Source organism: Trachemys scripta, chromosome 3 (assembly GCF_013100865.1).
Source record: "Trachemys scripta elegans isolate TJP31775 chromosome 3, CAS_Tse_1.0, whole genome shotgun sequence".
NCBI lineage: Eukaryota > Metazoa > Chordata > Testudines > Emydidae > Trachemys > Trachemys scripta.
Window position 1 is genome coordinate 193,547,764 of NC_048300.1, and position 24,340 is coordinate 193,572,103.

Consider the following 24,340-nt stretch of genomic DNA (forward strand, 5'->3'; position numbering starts at 1 on the left):
GGGGGTTTGTGTGGAGATTTGGTGTTGTGTTTTGGGCTTAGGCTACATCTAGGCTAGGGGGGGGGGGGTGTCAGCTTATAAACGAATGGGCTAATGAAAGAGTATATACGGTAAGTATTTGTATCATGCAAGACTCAATAACACTGTGCTTGGGACACCCACAATCCTTCATCTAAGGGAGAAACCCTTCCAGGCTCTGCATTTCCTACTCTTTAGGGTGTGATACCATCTGATAAAAGAGAAACTGATCAACTGCAAATAAAAAAGAAAACTGTGCGGAGAGAAGAGGAAGTGGTGGGGGCAGGGCAGAATACTAACCAGTTACTTCAGTGTGTAATCCAACCACACCTGGGGTCGGGGGATTGGGCACAGAAACAGGTGCTTAGTTGAGTCCTCTTTTTTTCTGCTTTGCCTCTCACCTTGAACAGACTTAAAGCCTCTTCGGAATCTTTATGCCCCCGGTGAGCATGTGGAAAGCTGGCAGGAAGACTTCAGCGAACATTCAGCTATTTGATTCTTGTGAGAAACTTAGCAGCAGGTTCTCCTGCCAGATTCACTCACTGATACACTTGGGCTGTCTCTTAAAAATAAAAATAAAAAAATGTGCAAAGTACTGAATTGCTTCGCTGAACAAATACAATAGAAGAATCAGGCTGCTTAAAATCTATACATCTCTCTGGCTGCGGCCCGAACTTAAACACAGAGAGCGTGTATTTGTTTTCAATTTGGTTCTGGCTCACTGGAGAGCAACGTACTCTCTACCTCAGTGTCTCAGATTGTGGAATCCGATACCAATTCACAAGCTTCTCTGCCTCAGGTTTTGTACAAACAAAGTGTTGTCGACTAAACCTGAAACTCCATAGAGCTGACTTTGAGTCCCACCAGTTGCCCCACTATCTAAAAACAAAACCCCACAATTTACAAAGCGCGTTTATATCTTACATGCTGGACAAATGCCAGTTACGTATTCTGATCTTTTTGAGGTAGGAAAGTACGTGCAGCCTCCTCTTACAGTAGCAGTTCAGTGACCTGCTCAAGACTGCAGAGGGAATATTTGATTAGAACGGAGTTTTAGGCTAACACGCTTGCTTAGGGCTCTTGGGGCCAGATTTTTCCAAAGAGCTCTGCATGGGAGATGGTGGATGATCGGCGCTCTTGAAAATGTGGCCACTTCCATTAAGTGCCTAAAATGGGAGTCATGTATCAGGGGGTAGCTGTGTTGGTCTGTATCCACAAAAACAGCAAGGAGTCCGATGGCACCTTAAAGACTACCAGATTTATTTGGGCATAAGCATCTGAAGAAAGCTTATGCCCAAATAAATCTTGGTCTTTAAGGTGCCACCAGACTCCTTGTGGTTAAAATGGGAGTGGAGCTCTTGAAACTCTGGTCCAGATTGTGCTGTCCGAGCCCTTGGAAAATCTGGCCCTCAGACAGTGCCTCTCTCAACTAAGAATTTGGCAAAAGTTTTCCGGATCCAGCGGTTCTTCCATAGGATGGCACTACAGCCTGCAGCACCAGAACAGAAGTATCTGGTAGCCTACATCTGAAATGGTAGCCTGTCCATACACTGCCTCCCAAGAAGACTGTTAAACACGTTCTCTCGGAGCCAGAGCAGCCTGCTGGATGTCTTCATCTGACTCCTCATAGAAGACTACGGTTCTGCAGAATTTAATATTCTACGTAAGATTCTAGCCCTTGTGGCTAAAGCCATCGGGATTTGACTCAGTGCAGCGCTGGTTCGCTTGGATCTGCAGCCGCTCGGGGTCTGAGTCAGCGTTACCCTGTGTGGCCTAGCCACTTACGTCAGTGGTGAGTGAGTGTAAAACTATTTGAGAGTGAGTTACGCTAGCTTTCCACTGACATAAATGACTACTTGAGGCACAGGGTATTAGTGATTCAGCCCAGGCGTTGACTCTGAAACCTAATGACATTATTGCTGGCTTGCTGAATGTGTTTTGCTAAAATAAAAGCAGTGAAATGCTTATCCATTCTGTTGGCAGCGGTGGCAGATCTAGCATGTGAGGCAGCTTCTCAGTGCCTTCTGAACCCCCTTTCCCAACGGTGAGTGGAGGTGGGGAGAAATAAGCCCTGTCTCTCTCACTAGCGAGCGATGCTGAATGCAATAGCTAAGGGATAGTCTAGTTATACAATAGCCAACTCTGCCTCTGCAGGCTGGACTGGTGGAAGGAGGAGGCGGTTGAAGTAGAGAAGGGGATCTGGAAAGTACAATGTAGATGAGGCATTGAATGACTTGCGCTTGTTATAGTTGGCATTGGTGGGCTCTGTAGTCAGGTGACCTTGGATCTAAATGAATGGAAGCTTACTGTTTGGGAAATAGCATCTAAGAAATCTATTAAAGATTTGGCCAAAGTATCCACCTGTAACTATCAGTGGCTTGACTCTTTTTGTATAAGGAGGCGCCAGGGGGTGTAATTAAGTAAGTGTTGCACCTTTAATGGCTACTGGGAGCTATGGTTGGGTGTCGAATTCCTGCAGGTCTCTCCCCTGCAGCATAATCTAAAAGGGGATGATGAGGAGTGCTCCTTTCGGGGCATTGGGTAGGGCCAGTACAGGCTAGCCCAGGGGTAGGCAACCCATGGCACGCGTGCCAAAGGCGGCACATGAGTTGATTTTCAGTGGCACTCACACTGCCCGGGTCCTGGCCACTGGTTCAGGGGGCTCTGCATTTTAATTTAATTTTAAATGAAGCTTCTTAAACATTTTTAAAACCTTATTTACTTTACATACAACAATAGTTTAGTTATATATTATAGACTTATAGGAAGAGACCTTCTAAAAACATTAAAATGTATTACCGGCACGTGAAACCTTAAATTAGAGTGAATAAATGAAGACTCGGCACACCACTTCTGAAAGGTTGCTGATCCCTGGGCTAGCCTATGTGTTGATCAGGTTGCCATGTGTAATTAGAGGATGTTTACAGTTTAAAAATCACACTAGTGTTTGAAATATTCCTACAAATAACTCCCAAGAGCTAAAAGTGACTAGCGGCAAATAGAATATTTTTTTCTCTTGTCAATATTTGTGAGTTTGATAGTGTGTTGTGTAGTGTCAGTTTCACAATCCGTCCCCTCCCCCCCTGCCATGTTGGTCAGTTTCCCCGATTTGTGTAGGTCTTCTCACAAAGCAACAGGGGAGAGAAACATCTTAACCATACAGGAAAATGTGACTAAAAACCACAAACTAGAAGGGGATCTGGGAACAGCATCTGAAACTACTAACTTCTTGTGAAACAGCGCCTATATTTCAAGTTGTGTCGCACTGAAAGTGCTGATATAAGAAGGGTTAGGTTGAAAAGAAATAACATTTACAAGGTCAGAAACTTTTCTTCCAGGGGAGTTCTTGTGGTTTCCCCTCTCAGAGAAAAAAGTACATGCGAACTCTGGAAATGGCCGGAATGACGTTAGCAGTAAAGATCATCCAGACATGTGCTCTGCACATGTGCCAGCAGGGCGCTCCTGCTGGCACATGTCTGGAATCTTACCTCTGAGTGGGAGGAGGTAGCCGATGGTTAGGGAGTGCCCTTCACTTGAATCGATCTCTGCATACAGGACTCCATCAGCACCGCTAAAGCTACTGGCATTGGGTACTTGGCAGGCCAATGAGGGTGTGTCTACACCACGATTAAAAACCTGCAGCTGGCCTATGCCAACTGGCTCGGGCTAAGGGGCTGTTGAATTGCAGTGTAGACGTTTGGACTTGAGCCTGGGGTCTAAGACCCTATGAGGTGGAAGGGTCCAACCGAGCTGCAACCTGATCCCAGATGTCTACGCTGCAGGTAAACCGCCTCATAGCCTGAGCCCCTTGAGTCCAAGTCAGCTGGCACGGGCTAGCTGTGGGTGTGTGATTGCCATGTGAACGCAACTTTATGCGTAGTACTTGCCCCAAAGAGCTTTCTGATTGTCGTCTGTGCAGGGCTGTGTATAGTTGCAGGGTTCGAAGCATGTTCAGGCTGAGATAATCTGCTGTCTGGTTGGGATGGGAATCTGGCCTCTAGCGGATGGGGAGCTACACTTGGCGGTCTCTCTTCATCCCTTGTTAAAATGGCTCTCGCATGGCTTGAGGTGCATTTCCCTGGGCCAGGAACGGGGGTTGCCGAACAGCTCGGCAAACGGGGGTTCTGGCCCAGCATAGCTGAATCTCTAAAGCCCGGTTCAAAGCCCATTTGAAGATGGAGTATTTCCACTGACCGCATGGGACCTCAAGTCAGGCACTCTGTGTTTCGGCAAAGAACTGGTGCTTACCCTGTTAGAAGTCACTTCATGGGTTTGACACCTTTGGCACCTTTTCCCATCCTGAAGGGTGGATGAATTAGGACCTCGGGCATAACTGAATCGATAGCCACTGCTAAGTACCCTGGGATTGAGTTCAGAATGGGGCTTTGCAGAAGTTCTGTTGTACCAAAAAGCCATAAAGAGAAGATGCAGGTCACTTGTCTTCATTTTACATTTCCTCTTTGCAGTGGAGAATATTTTTGTTTTGTTTTAAGCCAGTTAAATCCCCTGACCCAAGCCAGGGAGTATCTGGAGCCTTATCTATATTGGAAAAGTTGCATGAAGATAACTAGATCAGTCTTTAAAAGCAAACTTTTGAAAATTTGACCTTTTGTCTGTATTAGAAAAATGCCCGGGTGATTTAAGAGCCTACGTTTCATTTTCAAGTTGCATTGACTCATTAGAAGTCGGCTCCTGAATCACTTCTGAAATTGGACGCTTCAGTGTATACCTGGCTTTGGTGTTTGTGTGCAAACCAGTTGAAGTGCCTGGATGAATTTGCTTTCGCTGGCCGCCCGCACTTTACCAACATGACGCGCTAGAAAAGTATTGCCAAAGTGGTAAAAAAGTGACAGACCTCTGAGTCTCTGTCCAAGGCCGATCTGATCCATCCATAATGGGGGGTTTGATCACTATGTCCATTTTATCAATGTGCCCCTGGGTTGGTGGTTAGCAGGGGTTACCTCTGCGTCTTAAAGCATGAGCTTCTGTTGCCCATGCTAAAAGACGCAACTCTTAGTCAAGGCCCGTCAACCTTTATCTGTGACTCAGTTGTCACTAGAGAGCAGCGGAGTTCCACATGGGGCACATGTGGGTTACATCAGCTATGCCCTTTCCTGACCTGGGGGACGGTTGCTACATGGTCTGAGATGATCTCTGCTGTCTGTCCCCTCTTCTGGAGTTAGGTGTAGCTTTTCTGCATTGCTTGTACCCCTGTGAGGTACCAAAAAGGCCAAGCTGAGATCACTGCAGCTCTCTCTGGGGTGGAACAGAAGAAGGTTCACCACTGCACAGCAATGCTACACAGGAGGCAAAGATAAATGTAGCTCGTTAAAAGTTGCTTGAGGGGGAGGGGATGCTGGGTAAGCACAGTGGAATTGTGCTTGAGCTTCCTAAGACGCACAGAGGTTGATTCCCTGTCTCTCATGAGAAGGCCTTTAAATCCTGTCTGTGCTAGGGGGGTTTAGCAAAAGTTTTCTGCTGCTGCTAAAATTCCCCAGTGTGGGCAGGGCCATGCTGACAAAATGTCAGGACTCAGGCCATCTCCAGCAGTACAATGCATCCTGACCCATCCTGCTGGGGCACTGATTCAAAGGGGAGAGCGCCACCTACTGATTTGCCAGGAGCACTTTGGGTTGCAGTTTGGGATTGAAGTTTGGGGGGACGGGGAGGGACGGGGGGAATAAAGGAGGAGGGTAGATCCTGTTAACTAATTTGCTTTGAAAACAGGACAGTCCTTTCACAAAGATCCTTTGGCCTTCTATAGAACAAATGAATAGCTTTGCACTGAGTTTTATTTAAGTTGTTGGCAGGGAAGAGGAATGAATGGGTGCAATTCTGGAGGTCTCCGCATGTGATCCTTCTGGCAACCAGGGAGGTACTGTGAATCTACCAAAGCAGATCGGCCTCCTCCCTCCAATATCCTTCTCTGCTCACGGGGAGTATGTAGTGTTACCCTGCTTGTAATCACGTGACAGGCTCTGCCTAACAATAGCTGGCATCTGTTTCTACAAGTCCTTGCCAGGAAGAATGCCAGTTAGGAAGGGGTTAGCTGTGCCTCTAGGCAGATACAATGCGTGGATTGACATGCGGATCTCTTTCCAGGTGACGAGTACTGCTTTGTGGCCAAGATGTGGCAGTCTGTGTCTGCCCTGTGTGTCCTGGTGACCCTCGTGAGTGCCCGCAGCGTCCCCTACTTTGCTCCCCTCTCGCACGATTTGGTCAACTACATCAACAAACTCAACACTACATGGCAGGTGAGTAGTGGTGCTTGGGTTCTATTCTTGGCTCTCCCACTGGGTGATCTTGGAAAAGTCACTTCAGAAACTTGGCAATTGTGACTATAAAAACCCACACGAATGGGCAGAGGGAGGCTCTAAGGGGCAGGCGTTGCCCCTGAAAATGCTTTGGCGTTCCTCCTTGGAAAGGGCCTGGTGATGCTCACTGCTGGTGCAGGTCTTGGGGTTCAGGCCTCTCTCTTTCTCTCTCTCTCCACCCAGGCTGGGCACAATTTCCACAATACTGACATGAGTTATGTGAAAAAACTGTGTGGCACGTTCCTGCATGGGCCCAAACTGCCAGTGAGGTGAGTGCTGTGGGATGTAACACTTGGGGCTCTTTTGAAGGGTTGGAGAGGAGAGGTTTCCAGGCCAGGAAACACCTACAACGCTTCAGATCCTCCTCTTCCCCCTCCACTGTACCTCTGCCAGCCTTTCCCTGCACAAGAGCCTCGTGTTGTGGAGATCCCGTGCTGGGGTACTGAACAGAACTCCCTCCAGAACTTGGCTAATGCCCACTCGTGAGTTGCCAGCGTTTAGTGTTTTTTGAGGATGTGTGAAACTCAAACTGGGGGCCAATTTAGGACTGTCCTCTGTCCACGCCTCCACACCTTTCCTCGCCCTTTCCTGCACCTGTCTCTTAATAATGCAGTGTGCTTCGATAGCTCCTTCATCCGAAGATCTGTGCTGTGCTCCCAGACACCACCTTGTATCTTATAGACATGGGGTTGGGGGAGAACTGAAGCAACTGCACGAAGTTTGGAAGTGCTGGGAATGGAACCCAGACCTGACACCCAATCCTGCGCTTTCGGAACCCTGCTTATATTTACACAGCCAATGTCCATCTAGCTCGTCCCTGGATGCGGGAATCGCGTGGTGGAATTTTCCAGCCTTGTTTTGCCGCAGGCCAGATGAGAAGTGCAGTGGACCCTTCTGGCCTTGATCTGTGAATCGAGCTACAGTAAAACCTCATTTATCCGACCATCCTGCTGTCTGTATTGCCCAAACAACCAGCGCACGCAGATCCAGAAGTGGGCCATTTCAATGTAGCACTGCAGCCTTGCACTTCCCGTTCTCTGGATTATCCGAGTTTTTGATTATCCGATCTGGCCCCGGTCCCAACTAGATCGGATAAACAGGGCTCTGCTGTACTGTAGAGTGTAATACTTGGGGCTCTTTTGAAGGGTAGCAGTGGAGAGGTGTTACCTGGCCTGGAAACACCTACAACTTTCCTCTTCCCCCTGCACCGTACCTCTGCTCTGGGCTCAGAGCAGTGTGGTGGGGTCTGCTCTACCCTGAACCCACCTAGTCATTGGGTATGTAACTGCTCAACCTTGCGACGTTTGTCTTGGGTCTCTTCTAAAGAGAGTCAGTGTAGAAACAATCCATGTCTGTGAACTTGGCCTTACGACATTAATCCTGCATGTAACCTGGATGGCTGCCTTCCATTACAGGGCAGCGTTTGCTGGAGACGTGAACTTGCCGGACAGCTTTGACTCCCGGGAACAGTGGCCGCATTGTCCAACCATTAACGAGATCCGAGATCAGGGGTCCTGCGGCTCTTGCTGGGTAAGAGGATCATACTGCTAGAGGGTCGGTCTACCCTGCAGTCAGCTGGGGTTGCAGCAGTGTCGATGTACTCGAACGAGCAAGATCAAAGCTAGCTCCAGTAACAATACCAGGAAAGCTGTAGCGGCATGGACCTGCCACTCAACTCTGTACCCAGAGTCCTGGGCGGGCAGGGCTACCTCGGGCCACCGCCTGTGCGATTGCAGCTTCACTGCTGTTGTTTCTGGTGGTTTAATTAGCTCTGCATGCACACAACATGCTGCTCAGAATTACTCCAGGGATGTGTGGGTTTGCCATTAAACTGCAGAGAAGCTGTCTCAACCCATGGCATAACCACTGGGGTGCAAGGTCTCATGCCTCTCAAAAGGAGGGGACCTGTCAGTCTGTGTAGTGGGAGGCGAGTGTGTGTGATCTACGCTGCCTTATATTTCCAAGAGAATCCAAGCCTCCGTGGGCTGCGGTAGCGTCTCTATCTCCAAACGACTGGACTGAGACACACACTGATTTAAAAACTCCCATCTTGGAATAGCCCTGCACAGTGATCTGTGGTCCACCTGTCAAGGAGGGAGACAGTGCTGCTATTACCTAGTAGTGAATTTAACAGCCACCTGCAGTTGGCTCTCTAAAGATATGCGGCTCTATTTGCAGACTGGCTGAAATGTCCATCAGCCCAATATGTGCAGCCTTGCCCACACGCCCCTCCGGCCCGGCCAGCAATCACCACAGTCGGAACAAATTCCCTTGGGGCTGGAGCCACCTTAGTGCGTGGTCCAGTTGTCTCTCCCCTTGGAAGCAAATACCCCAGCCCCTCCCCTTCCCTTGGAGGGTACGTGATGCTCTTCCCTCTTGTTTTGTAGGCGTTTGGTGCGGTGGAGGCCATTTCAGACAGAGTCTGCGTGCACACCAACGGCAAGATAAACATGGAAATCTCAGCGGAAGATCTGCTGTCTTGTTGTGGCTTCAAGTGTGGGATGGGGTGAGCAATTCTCATGCTTCAAAGAAATAGTCAGTAGGACCTTTGTGCCAGCCGAGAATATAAACCAATGAGCCAGACCATACACTGCACTGACCTCCCCCTGACTTTCCAGTCTAGGATCAATAAACATGAATGTTCTGTGTAGTGCCTAGGGCATAAAAGGGAGACCTTGTGTTCTCTGCTCTGCTACCGAAGACCTTTGGTAATGCTTATCAGGCATCTCTCTGGGTTCGAGGGGAAACAAATGGCAGCAAAACCTCTGTGGTGGTTGGATGCGTGCTCCCACGCTCCCTGCTGCTTAACCAGCTCAAACCCTGCACCTCTGCAATGTTCCGGTTCAACTAGCTCCCTTCCATCCTCTGGTACTCACTGTGCCTCTGAACTGTGTCGACCCGTTGGCCCTAGTGTATCAGCGCCGTTCCTTCTCCTTTCTGTGTTGTACTGACATGTAAGCAGGCACACGGGGATTTCAAACCAGCTGTAGCCCGACTTGCCAAGTGGCAAGGTTATTAGAACCTTGGAAGAATGCAGTATTGGAAAAAAACTCCCACCTTTTTTGATCCCTCTTAGTGCTGGTCATTGCAGATCTTACCGCTGCGTAAAGTCCTAGCTCTAACTTGCGACCTCCAGGCTATCTCCCTAAATTGAGGCTTTGACAGAAATGGAATGAGTTGATACCCTCCCCTTTGAGTTGGGACTAGAAGCTTCAGTGTTACGGCCTTGCTTTTCTGTGTCTCCTCTCCAGACTGGAATGTTGGCAGAAATATTAAATTGTGTAAACTCCAGGGTGTCAGATTAGCTTCCCCGTTGCCTGGCTGGTGGAATACCCTGCATGAGAGGGAGTTAGTGTAAAACCTTGACCTGCAAGCAGATTGTGCCTGGTCTTAGCTGTGAGCACGTGTGGACTCCCTTTTGCTGCAGGGGGACCGCTCCTGTTCTTTGAGTTAAGCATGTGCGGAAGAGTCTGCAGCCTCTGGGTCTGTGGCCACCTGGGCCCTGTGCTAACCCCAGTGTTGCTGTATTTCCCTGTCTTGCGTCATGCACAAACTGAAGCGTTACACTTCCCTTCACCTCTGTGCCTCAGTTTCCCCATCTGTAAAGAGGAGCATGTATTGTTACCCTCCTTTAAGCACTGAGATCTAGAGAGGCAAAAAAGCTTGGAATAAACTCTCTCACCCACCTGGCTACTCCAAGCTGTAACAGTTCTATTGTAGCGGGAGCCTGACCATCAGCGATCCGCTTCGATGCTCACGGAGCATCTGAATTCTCTAGTGCATGTGCTCGAGTGTTGCTAGATGAACTGGCTTGTGTCGAAAGCGGCCCGCTGGCTGTGCCAGACCCCTTCATCCAAAGCTGTATGTGGAAGCTAAGCGCTGTGCCTAGGATTCGTGACTGACATGCCCGTGGTGGTTCTTGCAGGTGTAATGGCGGCTATCCTTCTGGAGCGTGGGGATACTGGACTGAAGAAGGCCTGGTGTCCGGCGGGCTCTATGACTCCCACGTGGGTAAGCCAGAAGCCATGCAGGCTGTTAGTGCTAATCAAGGGAGTTGGACTATGTGGATGTCACAGTTACAGGGCTAGCCTCTGACCCTTTCTCTGGTCTGAAAGCACCCACCCACACACCCTGAAACAACCATGAGGCCTTATGCCCTCTCCTTCCTTGGGGTAGAATCCCACAATCTTCCCGCTCTTAGACAGGGTCCTGGGCTGCAGTCCCCTGTGCTTGACCCCCACTTACCCCAGCAGCCCTTTGCCCCAATGGTTCATCCCTTTGTGACCTATGGTGAGCACAGTGACCCGAAACAACCATCTTGAAAACCCAAATATTGTTTGTGTAGCCACTGAACCAAGCATAAGAGAAGAGTTTTTAAACCAGAAGGTGTCTGTCTTACCTAGACCTGTTGGTCTTACTCCCACCCCTCAAGGTCTGGGTTCAGCTTGGCTCTCTCCCTCTGCCCTTGAGGGACTAACTTTTAAATGTAGCCAGAGGCTTTCTCTCTCTCTTTCCTGAGCTTGGCTTTGCTGCCAGTTAGAGCTCGGCAGGATGTTGGAGGCAGCGCTAGTGTTTGTTTTTTAAAGCGTACTGGAAAGGATACATGTACACACTGACACCCACCCTTCCTTCCTCTTCGCATTATCAGACAATCGCGCTGCATATACGCACACAGCAAGCATCCTTACAACACAGCCGCAGCATTCATAAACGAGGGCAGGGCAGCTCTAGTTCGGTCTCGCTAGGGACCAACTACTAGTTCGTCTTTTAGAGATGACGACTGGCTCTGATGTAAGGAATGTAGGGGTGGAAGGTTTGGCTTTAACAGAGACGTGTCTCAGGGTAGCACAGGCAAGTCGTCATGAGTCATTCTCTTCCCCACGCACTGGAAGGTTTGTGGTGCATAATTGCCAGACCCCCATGGTAAACTGGACCTAAATTCCTAAGGTCCCTGGATTCCGCAGCAGGCTGGGATCTCTGCAGCAGAGTTAAACATTTGAATTATGAAAGCTAATACATCAGCTGTCATGCTAATATTTGTGTCAAGTTTGATAATGCTGCAGACTCTTGTACTGACGACACAGACGTTGGGGAGAGGGGATGGAAGTGCTAGTAACTGGGTTGGGGATGCTTGGCCCTAGGGAGGCATAAAGGAGGTTGTTTGAGAATGTGGGCGGAGTGCATTTGCTGGCTGTTCATTTCTGTCCATCGGTAGGGGAGGTATCAGAGATGTGACTTGGTTTATCATTAGGTTTCAGAGTTAACACCCTGAGATGCATGGGTAGGTTACATGTCTGCAGAGGGAGCTGTTTCAGGCGGACTCTGGAAGATATCCCTGCATCACTTTACACTTAGGGATTTGAGAGCGTTGGGGCAAGGGGCTGTGGAGTGGTGGGGTACGTGGGGCCCTGCAGCACTCTGGGAGAGCAGCCTCTGAAAGAGGTTGGTGGGGGAGAAGCTGTCTGACCTCTTCTGTCTAACCCAACAGGCTGCAGACCATACTCCATCCCTCCATGCGAGCACCACGTCAATGGGTCACGACCCTCGTGCACTGGGGAGCAAGGAGACACCCCGAGGTGCGACAGACACTGTGAAGCAGGCTACTCGCCTTCATATGAGAGTGACAAACACTTTGGTAAGAGGAAGCCACTTGCCCTGGCCTACACTAGACCAGTGCCCTTCTCTTGCCTTTAGATTCCGAAAGGCCTAAGGGCCTGCCTGTGCCGGGTCAGTGCCGTGGCCTTGGCTCATAGCCTGTCGCCGGGAGTTGTGAGCATTACGTGAACAGGAGGACACAGCCCCTAGTATGGCTAATACCTTAATGGAAAGTGTGTGTCGCACCCACCGGCCTTCCGGTGCAGAGGTGGAATGTCCCTCTGGCAACCACGGCACTTGGGTGTCCAGTGTAGTTTGAGCTGTTGCTTTTTAATGTGCCGCGGCAGCTAGAAACAAGAGCCAGCGCCCCATGGCCCAACAGCTAGTGTCCCCAGACCAGCGTGAGACCCTCTGGCTGTGGGTGGACAGGTGACTGCGCTTAGAACCACAGTAAAAACGTGCCCCTGCTGAGAGAAGAGGAACCAAACGGGAGCCCTCTATTGCATCCCTTCACGGGAGAGCCATTCAGAGTGCATGGGCACTGCGCTCCGGAGCTCTGCCTCTGACGTCCGCAGGCACCGGACCAAGCCCCAGTAGTGCCCTAGCTGTGCTGTGCAGGTCTAGAACCCAGCGCGGAGGGCCCTCTGGCAAAACTTCCACTGGCTCTGGGGAGGTCTCTATTCCTGGGATATTCACATTCCCAAGGACCTCTTGCCTTGAATCCTCCTTCCCCAGCTGGATTAAAACACAGAAGGGGTTTGTTGTTTGTCAGCTGAGGTTAGTCCGTGCCAGAGTGAACCCCATATTGGAAGTTCCCTGAACTCTCCATGTGTGTCCCTGTACTCAGGCTTAGCCAGATGGTGAAACTGAGGCACGTTCTGCTCTCACTTGTACTGGGCACTCTAGGTTTTGCAGGAGGTTCTGTCTAGCTGCATCCCTGCAAAAAAGCCCAATATCCAACATCTCATAAGTGTCTGTAAACCACTGGCAAATCGGGACCTCAAGTGACATGATGCTGTATGGTGAGCCCTTTCCTTTACTATGCAGGAAAGTTAAATCTGTAAGATGGAGGAAACTCGTCCCCTGCCACGAGGGGTAGTGAAGCGTGGCTCAACCAGTCTGACTGACCATTGTCCTCTTTTGTTTTGTTTTTGACTGGGAGCAAAGTCAATGAGTGGCTTCTAATTTCACATCCTCCAGTGCTCAGGAGTACACTCACCCCTCCAAGGCAGGGTCCCGCATGGACCTCAGAGCAGACTGGCTCCCAGGGAAGCTACTAGAGGCCAACTGCTGCAGCTTGCACTGGGTCTGGGTGGGTTGATGTAGGTGCCCACAACTTCTGCTGAGGTATATCTGCTTCTGCTCGGCAGGTGCTACATCTTACAGTGTCCCTTCCAGCGAGGAGGAGATAAAGGCTGAGATCTACAAGAATGGCCCAGTAGAGGGAGCATTTGCCGTGTATGAAGACTTCCTCATGTACAAGTCTGGTAAGCATTACAACCAGGCCTTGGCGTGTTAGCTGAGCAAATGCTTCACGGACAGGGGGTGAGTGTCGCTGGGTGAAGTTCTCTGGGTTGTGTTAGGAGGAATGTCAGACTGATCACAAGCACCCTCTCTTGGACTTTAAAATCAACATGCTGGGCAAGTGTGACACTTCGCACTGGGTAAGGCACATACTATTGTTTGGGTACATGCCTGGCCCTCATCATTGTAGCTTATCATGTATTTGGGGAAACTCGGGCAGAGGTTTAGCCAAATTTTAAAGGGCAGCCTTTGATTTTTGAGTGCTTAACGTGAGAACTTGGACACAGCTTCCAGAGGCTTTCAGCCATAGCTGCTAATTCCTGTGGGAGTCATGGATGCTTGGCACCTCTGAAAACCAGGCCCAAGTCAGGCACCCAAAACAGGTCAGTATCTTCAAAAGAGTGACCGAGTGCCTTGCCTGAGGGCACCCAGTGAGTTAGTGCCCAAAGTGGGCACTGAGATCATGACTCCCAAGACTATGCTGCCTCTAGAATAATTCTTCCTCCCCCTGCCCCCCAGTCATCTTGGAACATGGATTGAGGGTTTGCTGTTGCTTTCTTTGAGACTTGGCTGGGCAGTGTGTAAAGAACACACAAAGCCCTAAGGCCTTTCTGGAGTTTGGCAATACTAGGAAAGTCATCTCTGGTTTTGTGAGAGAGAGAACTTTCATAACTTCAGGTGTGTGTTTGAATTAAGATTGCCTTTCCCAAAAATGTCCGTTGGTTGCTGAAGTTAAATGTAAATCTCCCCCCTCATTTGTGCTTTCTTCATCTCTTGGTGATACCATAAGAATTTGAAATAGAACTGATGTCATTTCATTAGTTTAAGTCCCCCTAAGTGGAGTCCATGGTAGGAAAACTGGGGCCCTTGACCAGGATCTCCTCGTTTCGTATCACCCCCTGCAGGTGTTTACAAGCATGTCTCCGGAGGAGAGGTTGGTGGCCATGCTATCAGAATCCTTGGCTGGGGTGTAGAAAATGGCACTCCCTACTGGCTGGCTGCAAACTCCTGGAACACTGACTGGGGTGACAATGGTAAGCAGCCGGGATGTACTTTGGAGCAGACCAGAATGGTGGATTTGTTTTTTCTTTCTAGCGGGTTAATCTCTCAATCTTTAAACCGTGGTATAACTGGAGCTCTCATAGGAAGCAGGAGTTTAGAGAAGACCCTCTCTTCCTTCTAGCAGGCTGGGTCAGAATAGCCAGATTGTCTGTTTAGCAGGAAAGTATTGACCTAGCTTGCAGAGCCTGGAGCTAAATGCTGCACAGTCCATGAGCTTGTGCAGTGGGCATTTCATGCGGTGCTGCTGATCTGGTTGTATGACCCTGTAGGACATGGGTGATTGGGTGTCTCCGGCAGGGCTCTCCAGATACTGACTGAGCCTGCCTGTGTAGGCTTTTCTATGGCTTTTCCTCACCCTGGTGCTCAGAGCCTCCCATCTGTCCTTGCAACACCCCTTTGAAACAGGGAAGCCTTCTCTTCCAGTCTGAGGGGGAACTGAGACAGAAAGGGACCTGCCCACAGTCAGCTAGGAAGTTCCTCCCAGTGGCATTTTGGACCCATGGGAAGTAGTTTGGGTTTTGGTTTTGGTGAGCCTTACCTGCCCCATGGCTTCAGACCAGGGGGCGAGATGAGATGAAAGTAGCTGATCAGTAGCCTTCATGCCCTTAATTGTGTGACTGACACCAGAGAGGAGAAATGGTGGCTGAAGCAACTCTGCTGGGGAAGGGAAGGGTGGTGTATTGGGTAGTTCACTGGGCAGGGGGTTCATAGGGTCAGTTCCTGGCTTAACCAAACTCCCTGTGTGATCCTGGGCCAAGTCATTCTCTACCCTGTGCCTTAGTTCCCTCTGTCAGAGCTCCCTCCAGGGGTGGGGAGGGGATAAATCCAACGGTTGAGGCACTCTATGGCCCTCATAAGAATAATAAAAGGACCTCATCTGGCTTGACTTGGGAGTCTTTACACAGATGTTGTAATTGGGTGTAACAGGGAGCCTCAGCAGAAGTGCAGTCATCTAACAAGTCTAGAGGAGTGCCTGGGGCTCTCATGCCTAGAAGGAACTCGAGCCATCATGCCACAGGGCGTGTTTTGATGCCAGTCTGGAAAGTAAGAATGCCCTAGGTTGTGAGTGACTTTTTTTTTTTCTCTCCCATGTGGGATTAGTGACTTTCTCTTTAAACCCTCTCCAGGTTTCTTTAAAATCCTCCGAGGGCAGGACCACTGCGGAATCGAATCCGAGATAGTGGCTGGCATCCCCAAAACAGAACTGTACTGGAAGAGGATCTAACCCCTGGCTTGGGTGCAACTGAAGAGATCAAACTACAAATAATCACGCCTCTGTTTCTTATATCCAGGAGCAGGCTGGGCACAGAGCCTGCACTCTTGAGACTATGGTTGAAGCTACTTCTTAAAGCCTTTTATCTTGTTTAGTTGTGTGATGGGGATGAAGGCGGTGGTTTCTGTATCGATGCGCTAGCTGCCTTTTCTACTGGAGCGCTCTGCTCCCAAGCCAATTTGTGTGGCATCGCTACACCCAAGCATTCCCTTCTCAAAGGACTGGGCTAGTAGTGACATAGCTAATCACTCACCACAATATTGGGGTGACTGAGAAACTCTGGCTTTTACCAGCCTAGTTCAATGAACCTTCGTGTCCAAGCTTGGGAGGAAACACAACAGGATAGGCCAAAGTACCTGCATGGTCTGGCTGGCAGGACTGGATGACCTAGGGGGTCTCTTCCATCTCTGAGATGATGCTGGCTGCTGTCCCCAAGTTTGACTTCCGCCCTGTCGTGTGCCCAGAGACTTAATGGCTCAGAAGTGGGTATGTGCAAACCCTTGTCTACATTGTAAACATTGCACATGCACTTCTGAAAGCACGTGCCGAGGTTTATTTGCTAACCTTGTTTCCTGAGTGTGGGGGGAGCCTATTAATGGCATGATACTGACAGGGGCTGGCTCTGTATGGAGTAGAACATGGCTCTTCCACAACTTAAGCTTTTCATAAATATTTCCTCTGCTGTTCTGTTTAGTTTTTTTTTTTTTTTAAATAAACCACTCAACTCCTCAACCATTTTGTTACAGATGTGGTGGGTGATGTGATCAACCAGCCTGTTACACTGGCAAATGGATGCTAAGAACATCTTACTGAACTAAAGCAAGTGTGGTGTTCAAACGAAGGTCAATGTGGGGCTTGCAGATAAAATAAATTGGGCAGGGTTGCCGCCTCTCTTCTTCCAGGCAGATGCTTATCTCAGAGTGTGGTTCATCTGGGTTCAGTAGATGGGTTGGAAGCAGACTTTGGGCAGTAGGCTGACGACTGCAATGGCAATACTGTCCTATGGTGCTTTAGTGACTGCAACTTTGAATTCAGGCTGGGTAGGGGAAGAAGGTTTGATATGACTCTAAAGGCTTGTCTGTATGGTAGGGGAATGCACACTACAGGGGGGAGACTTCTAAAGTGTATAAACCTAGAAATGGAACTAGGTTAAAGTGCCCAGGGGAACCTTGAGCATGCATCAGCAGGGTCTACATGGACAAATTAATGCATGTTAATCCTTTAGAAATCACACACCTGTGGTACTACTTGCCTGTGTAGACCAGCCCTAATTTCTTAACTCACTTCACACGCTTGCGATGACTGATAATCTAGCCTTTTTGCACACAACCATCCTATTGTTTTTTTTAAATAGGGAATCCTGTTACTGCTAACATTTTAGCTGAGGATAGGAGGGGAAAAGGAGATGGATGTAGGAAGAATGGTGTGAGCGTGGGAGGTAGTGACACTAATTCAGTTAACTGCTGCTAGTGTAACAAGCTGGAAGAGCCTGGGTGGTGTTTAAAGCAGAGGGCAGGTTTTGCTTACTGGAGAGATCCCCTGCTCCTGCAGTGAGTAACACTGAATCACCTGTGGAATAGGACCCTTGGATTTTGTGTTTAAAGATGGACTCTAATTTCTGTTGTAATCACTTAGCCAATAGTAATATGGCTTCAGTTTAGCTGAGTGGAACAATTGTGCCAATAAAAGATTTCTCCAAGCTCTTGTACTGTGTTCTTGGAGGCAGTAACAGGAGAGAGTTCACAATGGGCCTTGCTGGTTAGGCTTGAAGTGGAACATGGGGAAAAAAAATCTGATTTCATCTCTGCAGGTAGGTGATGCCTCTCACAAGGGAGTTCTCCTACCCTCTGCAAGTTGTAAGGTACTTGTGGTCCCTCTTACTTTAGTAAGCACCTCCAATGTTTGTCCTCAGCATCTCCCACAGCCATGGGGCTAGCTCCACCAAGAGGATTTAAACTGCAATACCTCAATCTTGAACTAAGCAGCCAGGATCCCCCTCCAATGCATGGTCAGAGTGAAGTAAGCCAATTGGATTTATCCAAGCCACTGTGATGAGCTGGGGCAGTGCCTAACTAGCCTCTAGGAAATGAGGGATCTCTGGGCATACCCACCAGCAGGAATTTAGGTTCTGTCAAGGTTAGGCACCAGCTGATTGGGTGGTTGAACCCTCTATGTTGGCTTTAGGTGCTTAAAGTGACAGTTGTCCAAGAGCCTGTAGTGCAGCATGGAACTGAAGTGAGATGTACAACCCCAGGCTCCTGCTCTAAGCATTGCCTCATCCTTCCCTACCTCCTAAACTCTTCTGGCATGAAACCATCAGCAACTGGCACTAACCCCCCCACCATAACAGATCCCTCTCCCCCTCTTTAAATGTATGGCCCAGGGTAGTGATGTACAACAGCTCAGGACTGAAGAAAGCAGCACCTATCAGTGCACAACTTGTTCTTCACTAGCCCAGCAGCTGCCTCATGGTTTTAACAAGCACAGTGAATAAACAGCCTCAGCTGTTAACTGATTGAGAAGCTCAGAGTGAAGGGACCACAGATTGAAGCTGAATGTATAAGACAGGCCATAAGACTGCCACCTACTTCCTGCTTGAATTAGTCTCTTTTTGAAAAACTTCTACTTGTTGATTTAAAAGTTGCCAGCACTAGAGAAGCCATCACATCCTTAAGTAAGCTGTTGCAATGATTAATTACCCTCCCTGTTAAAATTATACCTTAGATCTGGTCTGAGTTTATCTAACTTCAGCTTCCAGCCATTATATTTTGCTCTGCCTTTGTCTGCTAGCCTGAAGAGCTCATTACATATGTTCCCCCTACCCCTACTGATTAAGTCACTGCTTAACATTTTGTAACTTAAATAGTTTGAGATCCTGCAGTCTACCACCATCAGGCAGATCTTCAATTTATTGTGCTGCTTTTGCTTTCTAAGTGTAGAAGTGTTCACACAGGAAGAGTGATCTCTTATGTTGTGCAAAGCTTTCCCAGGTAGAGTAACTTCTTCCCACCTGTCAACTAAGATTTCACTACACGGTGTCATTAGCCAGCTGAATAATAGGACCTGAGGACTTCTTGGTAAAGACATTTATTTATTGTTAAGGGAAGCTGAGAACTTAAGCCCAGCCCTCTCTACATAAAGAGCAAAACAACAATATTCGCATCAACATTGAATTAAGCTAAGTATGTACATGGCTCCCCATGGAGTAGCATTGTAGTGCAGTACTGGTCTTACACCCAACCACAGGACATTCCTGATAGAGATCCCAACTCCTAAACTTCTGTTACCTTTCCCACAACGGGTGCACATCTACAACTCCAGCTGCTTCTGCTGTTTAAAAGCAGCCACGTCAAGCTTGCTTTGGGGAACAGAAGGTTTAACAGGGAGAGAGTTGCTTCCCAGAACAGCACTGATGATAGCTCCTCAGCCCCCTTCTCCAGGGCCGTACTCCACTAGATGTTCATGAAAAGCGGGGGAGTCACTCAGCACACTAATCCACAACGTAACAGTAGGTGGGGTGAGTTAGAGCAGCAGCAAGTACCTGTCTTCCTTAAACACACTTACCTCTATTCAAAGACACTGCTTTAAAACTTGAGCTGTGCTAGCTAAAAGACAACTAGGGGGAGGGTTAATATTGAAGACACCCGACCCCTCTGAAATGAAAGCAAAGACAGCTGACCCACCTGCTTTTAAACAGACTTCCTGGTGCCAGCCCTACTACTTCTACAGTCATCGTAGGAAGAGCCTTTCAAAGTCTGTTTCAGAGCTGGTGGGAGGATTTTCTTGAGGCCAGAGAGACCAGTGTCTGTTTCCTTCACGAAGGTTCTTCAAGTCAGATTTGTGACACCTGCCACCTGCTGAAATTGGCAGGACAAGGCTAAGTTCAGAGCTGCTGTAAGTGGAACTCTGCCAGCGCAGCTGAGAGCAGCCCATATGTCTCAGTCTGAAGAATTTCCATTCTTGTCTCCAGCACAGGCACTTTGAGTTTTACAGGAGCTGGAAGCAATCGACAACTAGCACAAACAACAGTATTCACTGTTGACTACTTCATTTGAACAGCCAATGTCCCGAAGGATACAGCCACAAGGTGTCAAAACCAGCATTGTGTGTATCTTTATTGCTGACAGTCCTGCAGGCTGTATCTGCGCACCCCAAAGAGGGCATAGGTGAAAAGAACGCTGGTTTAGCCACAGAAAATAGTGGCATGTGAGGAGAGTCATGTTTCCAAAGGAAGTTTGAATGCACGGAGAGCAGGTATGCAATCACCCTCCTTCCAGAGCTGGTTAGTTACCACTCCAAAGAGGATACCTGTGCCTCTAGGCCATACTGTCAGCCTGGGTGGGGGCACAAATACAGGCGAGGGACCAGGGGGAGAAAGACGCCAACATTCCCCTTGTTCTCTCCAGGTCAGGAAGGTTTGCTGACTCAAGACCTACCTCCTTGGTTCCCTTACAGCTCAGCTAGCAACTTTTCTGCCTCCCACTCTCCCTCCCACAGCTGGAATCTCTTACTACAGTGCACTTCCTTTGCCTAGGCAGGGGCAAGGGGACCCTCACTGCATGGTTTGATGGGGAGATCCATCCCTTGGGGATGGTTTAGGAGCTACCTTTTATATCTCAAGACCCCCATTGGATGGCTTTGTTACTCACTAGCAGTACAGCTGTATCCTACCAGACTTGGCTGTCATCATCCACCTACGAGCCATCCAGCCTGCCCCCACACATTCCCCACCTGAACTTTTGCTGAGAAATAAGCTTTGCATGGACTGCCATCTACTCGGCTTTCAGAAGACAGAGCACACATCTTTCAGCATCTGAGCTCTAAACGGTACGAAGTGATCGCACTGGAAAGCTACATCCAAGATATCACAATAGCTCTAATATTTAAGGCTAGTATCTCTTCACAATTCTTTAGTACAAGGATGGGGAGACCTAGAACTTATGCACTCATCTCTGTCCTGTAAGATCCCCAGTGAATTGAAGATTTCATCCATCTGAGGGAATGGTGGCTTCCAAGATGGCTGACTTGCTGGAAACATTCAGTTGCTGAGCAATGAAGGTACTGAGGTCAGAACACACACAGGGCAGATGAGAGAACGTAAAGGCTCACGTCATGCAACTTTTTACAGGAAGGAAGTGTCAAAAAAATCACAAGTGACAGGCAATTTAAAAATATCCTGGCCAGAATTCAGGTAAAACAGTCTCCCACAAAGAGGAAAAGTGAGTCTCAACCAGTCTGATTTGTAACGTGTTCATCCGGACCGTGAAAGCAGCCAAATCCAGCTGCTAGCTAGTGGCTGCAACACACAATACGGCGAGCCAACCGACACCTTCAAACTTGCCATTCCATTCACAGCTTTAAGGGCCCACACCAGTCTGGCATCCCGCAGGGCAGCAGATCCAACAGGGAAGAGAGAAGAACCTGTACCCAACATTATCCATCCACTGACCTTTGCTCTCCCCACCAACCCTCAGTTCTCGCTGGCCTGTACATACTCCTCTGATGCCTTGGACATCACACTCAGATACTGCCAGCTCAGTGCTGCCAGAAGCATGGCGCATGAAAGGTAGATGGGGGAGTAATGGTTACGGGATACCTCGACACCATTGGGCAAACTCATTGTCCGTATTGAGACGATGATCTGCTGGGTCTTGTTAGAAGAAGGGTCTGTGCTTGGGACCTTTTGATAGATCTGGAGAAAGAAAAAACCCACGCAAGGTTAGGGAGCAACCCTGAAAACCACACCCACAATTCCTATGACAATATATGGCTTCTGTGGAGGAGGTGCTATGCATATTCCAACAGGGTAACACTCGTTACCAGCAATCCAGCCAGTTTTTAAACCAAAGGGGGATCAGAACCGTGCTAACTTCACTCTAGGCAGGGAAACTCGCTAAGAGGTAATATTTTACCTAAGCACTATGCTAACTGAACTGAGTTTAGAGGATACACCCCCAGGGGTCAGTCTGCAAAGGAGTTCAAGCCACATTAGCCAGAACTTGGTTTAGTGTTTATTAATCCTGCCGATTCTCTGTTAGGGCACCTACTGCCCTGTAGAGGAGTCTATTACATAAACAGGGCCCTACCAATTTCACATGAAAAATGTGTCATGGATGTGAAATAAGCCCTTCCCCATGAAATCAGATCTCCCCAAAATCTGCTAGTCCAGCCAGGCTGGAGAGGACAGAACTAGTCCTTCCCCAGCACAGCCATTATCGGGGGAGGGGGGGGGGAGGGGAAGGGAGATCAGACCCACCTCCATAGGCAGTGCAGACGTAAGGGTGGTACACCCTCACGTCTGCGCTTCAACAGCCCCGGAGCTAGAATCCGGGCTTCCACCCCCCTCAGCTCCTGCCGGGGACTGGGATGCTCAGGGTCAGGGCTTCCTGCCCCCTGCGACTCTTGCTGGGGCTCCAGGCATCTGGACTCAGGACTTCTGTCCCCTGCAGCTTGTGCCCAGGCTCTGGGCTGGTGTCCTCACAGTCCCAGCTGGGGCTTGAGGCACCTGGGCTCAGGGCTTCCCTGCCCCCGCAGCTCCTGCCTGGCCTCAGGGCACCAAGGCTTGGGGCTTCAGTCCTGATGATTACTGCTGGTACTCAGGGTTTCAACCACCCCCTGTGGCTCCTGACAGGGTTTGGGGCATCCATTTTTCAAATGGCCCTGGCCCCTGGGCACAGGCCCATAGGCCTGTGCGTTAATCCACCACTGGACATGACTAGCGACTAGGAGCCCCTGGCTGGGGCGCTCCCAGGAGCATGGGGGAGATCGGACCCACCTAGGGGAGCCCCCTCCAACTGCAGGAAGCTCCGCAGTTGCTGCCTTCAGAGCCCAGCTCTGAAAGCAGCACAGAAGTGAGGGTGGCAATCCTGCAAACCTGCCCCCGATCCCTTTTTGGGTCAGTACTCCCGCAGTTACAACACTCTGAAATTTCAGATGTAAACATCTGAAATCATGAAATTGACCAAAATGGACCATAAATTTGGTAAGGCCCAATATATAAATCTAAGTAAAGAAACATTAAAATGGTTTTTGCTTTGAAACCTTTGCTAGCTGCTCCAAATCCCAATTACGACAGGACCTAAACGTGCTGTCATAAGTCACGTTATTCCTATGGTTAGGTCAGGATAGGCCAGAGCTGCTAGGGATCTGTACAGCCACTAGGAGCTGTCTGACTCAAGGATTTGGAAAAGTATTTGCACCTTGCTAGCAAGGTCTATTAGACAGGTAACTCTGATTGACAGAACCAAGGTACTCCCTGACATGGACTGACAATACTGTTCTCAGACACTTTTCAGACAAGATTTTCACACAATGCAGGGAAAATATGACAGAATGTTGTCAGCAGCAGCCACAGACACAACTGTAGTTGGCCCTGCCCGGGGGGATGTGACGCCACCCTAAGCAGCTTCTTCCAAGAATCAACGCCGTGTAAACAGAATTCTCAGTTTCTGCCTTCATATGGAGGATGACAAAGGGTGAAATCTGGGCCCTGGGAAGGCAGAGAGTTTTGCCCTGGACTGTAATGGAGGCAAGATTCTTCCAAAGTCAGCAAATGTAAATACTAACAAAGGGATTGTTTAAAGCGAGATTCCCGAGGAGAGAAGGGGCTAATAACCCAGCTGATTTTGTCAGGCTTGTACCAGCCCTTCCTACACCTCCCTTTCCATCCAGCACGGAAAAGCCACAGAAGGCTTTATTCCAGCCTATTCTCTATTGAACTGCACAACAAAAGGTAACTCCAGGCACTGGAAAAGGCTGCTTGACTTGTACAATAGTCACTTTGGTTCTTCAGCCTAAATAAGTATGTGAGGACACCAGGGACATGGCATACAGCGTTTGTGATCGGTTCTTTCAGACACTGCACAACCACATCAATGGCTTGGCGAGACTGGGGAGCTAGCCTATTTTTGTAACCCCTCCCCTACCTTTCCCCTTCACCATCTTCTCCGGGACATGTCTAACTTCAGACAGTCAACTCCATGCCAGGGACAGCTGTGGCCTGATTTTTCTACAGTAATGCAGCTCCCATTGATTCCAATGGGAGCTCTGCAATAAGTGCGGTGGTACCTATATTATTAGGCATGCACCACCCTGAAAAGAGAGTTTTAGAAACAGGTCAATCAGATCACTAATGTTTGTCCCACAGACAGGGCAACTGACAGCCACAGCAATTAAAGGTCTTTATTTTCCATGAAAAGCAACAGAGGGTCCTGTGGCACCTTTAAGACTAACAGAAGTATTGGGAGCATAAGCTTTCGTGGGTAAGAACCTCACTTCTTGCATCTGAAGAAGTGAGGTTCTTACCCACGAAAGCTTATGCTCCCAATACTTCTGTTAGTCTTAAAGGTGCCACAGGACCCTCTGTTGCTTTTCATGGAAAATAAAGACCTTTAATTGCTGTGGCTGTCAGTTGCCCTGTCTGTGGGACAAACATTAGTGATCTGATTGACCTGTTTCTAAAACTCTCTTTTCAGGGTGGTGCATGCCTAATAATATAGGTACCACCGCACTTATTGCAGAGCTCCCATTGGAATCAATGGGAGCTGCATTACTG

The 24,340-nt window shown here is 49.0% G+C and overlaps 2 protein-coding genes across 3 annotated transcripts in view; one reads left to right on the forward strand and one right to left on the reverse strand.

The window, feature by feature from the left end:
* The window catches only part of CTSB (cathepsin B), a 22,447-nt gene extending 6,633 nt beyond the window's left edge, over positions 1-15,814 (forward strand). Inside the window, exons 2-10 of the mRNA XM_034766704.1 lie at positions 6,121-6,272; positions 6,516-6,601; positions 7,748-7,862; positions 8,720-8,838; positions 10,258-10,343; positions 11,821-11,967; positions 13,298-13,414; positions 14,357-14,485; positions 15,641-15,814. Of these exons, the coding sequence (XP_034622595.1) occupies positions 6,147-6,272; positions 6,516-6,601; positions 7,748-7,862; positions 8,720-8,838; positions 10,258-10,343; positions 11,821-11,967; positions 13,298-13,414; positions 14,357-14,485; positions 15,641-15,738 (1,023 nt within the window). The 5' untranslated portion in view covers positions 6,121-6,146 and the 3' untranslated portion in view covers positions 15,739-15,814. The remainder of the gene's footprint in view (positions 1-6,120; positions 6,273-6,515; positions 6,602-7,747; positions 7,863-8,719; positions 8,839-10,257; positions 10,344-11,820; positions 11,968-13,297; positions 13,415-14,356; positions 14,486-15,640) is intronic.
* Positions 15,815-18,854: 3,040 nt separating this feature from the next.
* LOC117875402 (squalene synthase-like) overlaps positions 18,855-24,340 on the reverse strand; it is a 24,146-nt gene continuing 18,660 nt past the window's right edge. For both annotated transcript variants that reach the window (XM_034766700.1, XM_034766699.1), the window contains one exon: positions 18,855-21,478. In XM_034766700.1, coding sequence (XP_034622591.1) covers positions 21,257-21,478 — 222 coding nt within the window. In that variant the 3' untranslated portion in view covers positions 18,855-21,256. The remainder of the gene's footprint in view (positions 21,479-24,340) is intronic.